The sequence below is a fragment of the Myotis davidii genome, unplaced genomic scaffold (genome assembly GCF_000327345.1).
Source record: "Myotis davidii unplaced genomic scaffold, ASM32734v1 scaffold698, whole genome shotgun sequence".
NCBI classification, from domain to species: Eukaryota; Metazoa; Chordata; class Mammalia; order Chiroptera; family Vespertilionidae; genus Myotis; species Myotis davidii.
Genome location: NW_006290032.1, coordinates 2,151,704 through 2,155,206, shown reverse-complemented (window position 1 = coordinate 2,155,206; position 3,503 = coordinate 2,151,704). Strand labels below are relative to the sequence as shown.

At 61.5% G+C, this 3,503-nt stretch overlaps 1 protein-coding gene across 1 annotated transcript in view; it reads left to right on the top strand.

The window, feature by feature from the left end:
* SEC24D (SEC24 homolog D, COPII coat complex component) overlaps positions 1 to 3,503 on the top strand; it is a 63,378-nt gene that overhangs the window by 52,517 nt on the left and 7,358 nt on the right. The window contains exons 14-18 of the mRNA XM_015563376.1: positions 1 to 92; positions 1,113 to 1,209; positions 1,331 to 1,476; positions 2,405 to 2,543; positions 3,412 to 3,503. Coding sequence (XP_015418862.1) covers positions 1 to 92; positions 1,113 to 1,209; positions 1,331 to 1,476; positions 2,405 to 2,543; positions 3,412 to 3,503 — 566 coding nt within the window. The remainder of the gene's footprint in view (positions 93 to 1,112; positions 1,210 to 1,330; positions 1,477 to 2,404; positions 2,544 to 3,411) is intronic.

The following is a 3,503-nucleotide window of genomic DNA, read 5'->3' as shown; positions in this document are numbered from 1 at the left end:
TCCTCTCCCCCAGCCAGTACGTGGACGTGGCCTCCTTGGGCCTCGTGCCTCAGCTCACGGGAGGGACCCTTTACAAGTACAACAACTTCCAGGTAAGGCAGCCACGTGTTCCCCGGGATTTCTGCGGCCTTTCAGTCTGATGCCCGGGCCCGGCAGAGGAGCTCAGAGCCATGGGTGCTCCCCTCCCCCGGCCCACCCACCCCCAGGCCCGAGTGTCTGCGACACTGAGCTCAGGCGGCCGGGAGCTGAACACCCGCGGTGGGAAAATACACTTGAAATAAGACCTTTCTGTTCTGTGTGTTTAGACAGTTAGAGAAGTAACAGCATATTTGTTCTAAATTGTTACCATTTGGGGGTCAGTTCATGACCCCGTCCCTCCTGAGAGTGGAGAGGAGCCGGGCACAGGTGAGCACAGCACGCGCTTCTCCTGGGGACACGGGGCCCTGGAAACGGGCCATATCGAGGGCAGAATGTGCCGCCGCCTCCCCAGGAGGGTGCAAAGAGGCGCTGCTGTGCCCACGGCTCCTCCCCCCAAACTTACTAATCACATCAGCCCCTGCCCCACCTGACAGAGGGTCAGGGCCTCTGACTTACGTCCCTGCACCTGGGAACGTGGAGTGGGCGCCAGCGTCCCCAGCGTAGCGACAGATGTTAGTCACTGTCTGCTTTTATTTATCATCAATGGTTACCTTAAATCACCTACCCCTATTAATATCATGAACTAGTTAAAGGACTCGGTGAGACCAAAGACTGAGCATGAAATAAAGTTGGAAAAGTTTTAAGAGCCTTAGTCAGTTTGGCTCAATGGATAGAGCCTGTGGGCTAAAGGGTCCCGGGTTCGATCTGGTCAAGGGCACGTGCCCGGGTTGCGGGCTCAATCCCCAGTAGAGGGGTGCAGCAGGCAGCCGATCAATGCTTCTCTCTCATCATGGGTATTTCTATCTCTCTCCCTCTCCCTTCCTCTCTGAAATCAATAAAAATAAATTTTTTAAAAAAGCTTTAAGAACCCTTTCTAGGGTTTCTGGATAAAGTAGGTTTGAATTAAGATTTGAGAAATGAGTTGCTGTGCCTCCCTGCCATCTGGTGGCACGGCTCTTGCTTCCTCTTCTCAGATGCACTTGGACAGCCCGCAGTTTCTGAGTGACCTCAGGAACGACGTTGAGAAGAAGATCGGCTTCGACGCGATCATGCGGGTGCGCACGAGCACAGGTATTGTCCTTCAGCGGGCTTCGGGTCTCGGTGGTCGGTTGTTTCCTCTGTACGTCCTGACAGGCCAGCGAGGAGAACGGCGACATACGGAGAAGCCACGTCTCCTCTCCCTCGTCCTCAGGTTTCCGAGCCACTGACTTCTTCGGCGGGATCGTCATGAACAACACGACCGACGTGGAGATGGCGGCCATCGACTGCGACAAGGCGGTGACGGTGGAGTTCAGGCACGACGACAAGCTCAGTGAGGACAGCGGGGCCTTGATCCAGGTGCCAGCTCCTCCCAGCGCGTCCGCCTCCATCCCGCAGGGCGGCGGGACAGGCCCTCGCGGGTCTCGGGTCTCGGGCCCGCTCTTTCCCCAGAGGCAGGGGCTGTGGGACAGGCCCTCGCGGGTCTCGGCCCGCTCTTTCCCCAGAGGCAGAGGCGGCAGGTAGCACCTCCCCTGCTCCGCACTCCGATGCTCCCGTTGTCTGTATCTGTAGCAACTGCGTCGCTGCCTGAGAGCCCACGGACCGTGGTCAGTGTCAAGGCATCAGCAGGCCAGGCCAGGACTCGTTCTCGGGTCAGCACCGCCACCCAGGTCCCTGGCCTCGGCCGTACGCCAGGCGCCGGGTTCTGAGCAAGCATAAGTGGGACTGGGCGTGGGGGTCAGCAAGACCAACTAGACGCCCTGGAGGCACGCTCAGGGTCCTCGTTTGCACCCCAGCGTCACCCTCAGAGACGGGGAGAGGCTGCCCGTGTGAGGAGGAGCTCCCTGACGTTTGCGCTAAACCACAGGCCTCAGGGAAAGGGTGCTGCTCGCCGGCCCCATGGGCTTGAGCGTCCAGCGCATGTTTCTGAGGGAAGGGGGTGCGGAGGCCGCGGGATGAGGCGCATGTCTCTGAGGGAAGGGGGTGCGGAGGCTCAGGTTTCTGAGGGAAGGGGGTGCAGAGGCCGCGGGATGAGGCGTGGCTTCCCCCGTCCCTGCTGTGAGATCTGAGCCGGGGAAGGAGGGGAGATTCAGGCCGGCAGCTCCCTGTGCAGCCGATATCAGGGTGGGCTTCTCCCCAAAGCCCTGCAGGCAGCCCAGGGCGTGGGCACCGGCCGTTCCTCTGGGGGCCGTAGAGGAAACCTGGGGGGAGGAGAGGGCTGGCAGCCACAGTCTCACCCGAGGCCAGGCTGGGGGTGCGTGCTCATGACCTCCCTGTCCCTCTGCAGTGCGCCGTGCTCTACACCACCATCGGCGGGCAGCGGAGGCTGCGCATCCACAACCTGGCCCTGAGCTGCAGCGCGCAGCTGGCCGACCTCTACAAGAGCTGCGAGACGGACGCCCTCATCAACTTCTTCGCCAAGTCAGGTGAGCTTTCTGCGCCTCGCCCAGGCCAGGGCCCTCCGGACCCCCCGGATTCCCCGGCTACCGAATCCGTGGCTGCTGAAGGCCCGCGTGTGGATGCACCGATGGCGGCGTGCTGGCATACAACCTGCACACACCCCTGTAGACCTGAGTCCCCTCGGGGGACCGTCCAGAGGCCCCATCCAGTGCAGATGCCGTAGGACAGCCCTGCTGCCTTGCTAGGCAGTGAGGACGAGGATGGCCCTGTGCCCCGGCCTCGCTGGCCAGACTACACAGGACATGCCAGCAACTGCATCGCTTTTTTTAAGTTTTCCATCCACGGTTGGTTGAATCCGCAGGCAGCGGTGACCAGTCAGCCTGGTGGCTAGTGCAGTCGTAGTGACAGGTGCTGTGCTGGTGCAGCCTCTGTGGGTCAACGCAGGATTTATAAGCACAAGGGGGGGTGGGGGGGGGCGACCAGCCAGCATCAGTGAGATGGCCCTGACACACTGATCGCCGTGCAAACCATGGGGACTGCGAAACGCAGAGGCCGGGGGTCAGCGCCCCCCGCCCCCCCAATCCCAGTGGAGACGCTGACCAGGGTTTAGAAGAAACAGCCTCCAGCCGCAGGAACCAGGGTGTCCGCAGGCGCCTCCTCTCTGGGTGCAGAGTTCCGCGTTGCGTCCTGGGGAAGTCGGACGTCCCGGCCTCTTGCTGTGGTCGTGTTCTCCCTGCGGGCGTCACGCTGCGTCAGGAGGCGCTAGCGAAGGGGCTGGCACTTCATGGGCTGCTCGTCCCTGTCTGGTCTGCGGGGACGGCAGTTGGTGGTTTCTGTCCCTGTGAAGGGATCGTTTCTGGGCTAAACGCACCCTCGCTCTGTTTGTGCCGACAGCTTTCAAGGCAGTTCTGCACCAGCCCCTGAAGCTCATCCGGGAGATCCTGGTCAACCAGACCTCGCACATGCTGGCGTGTTACCGCAAGAAC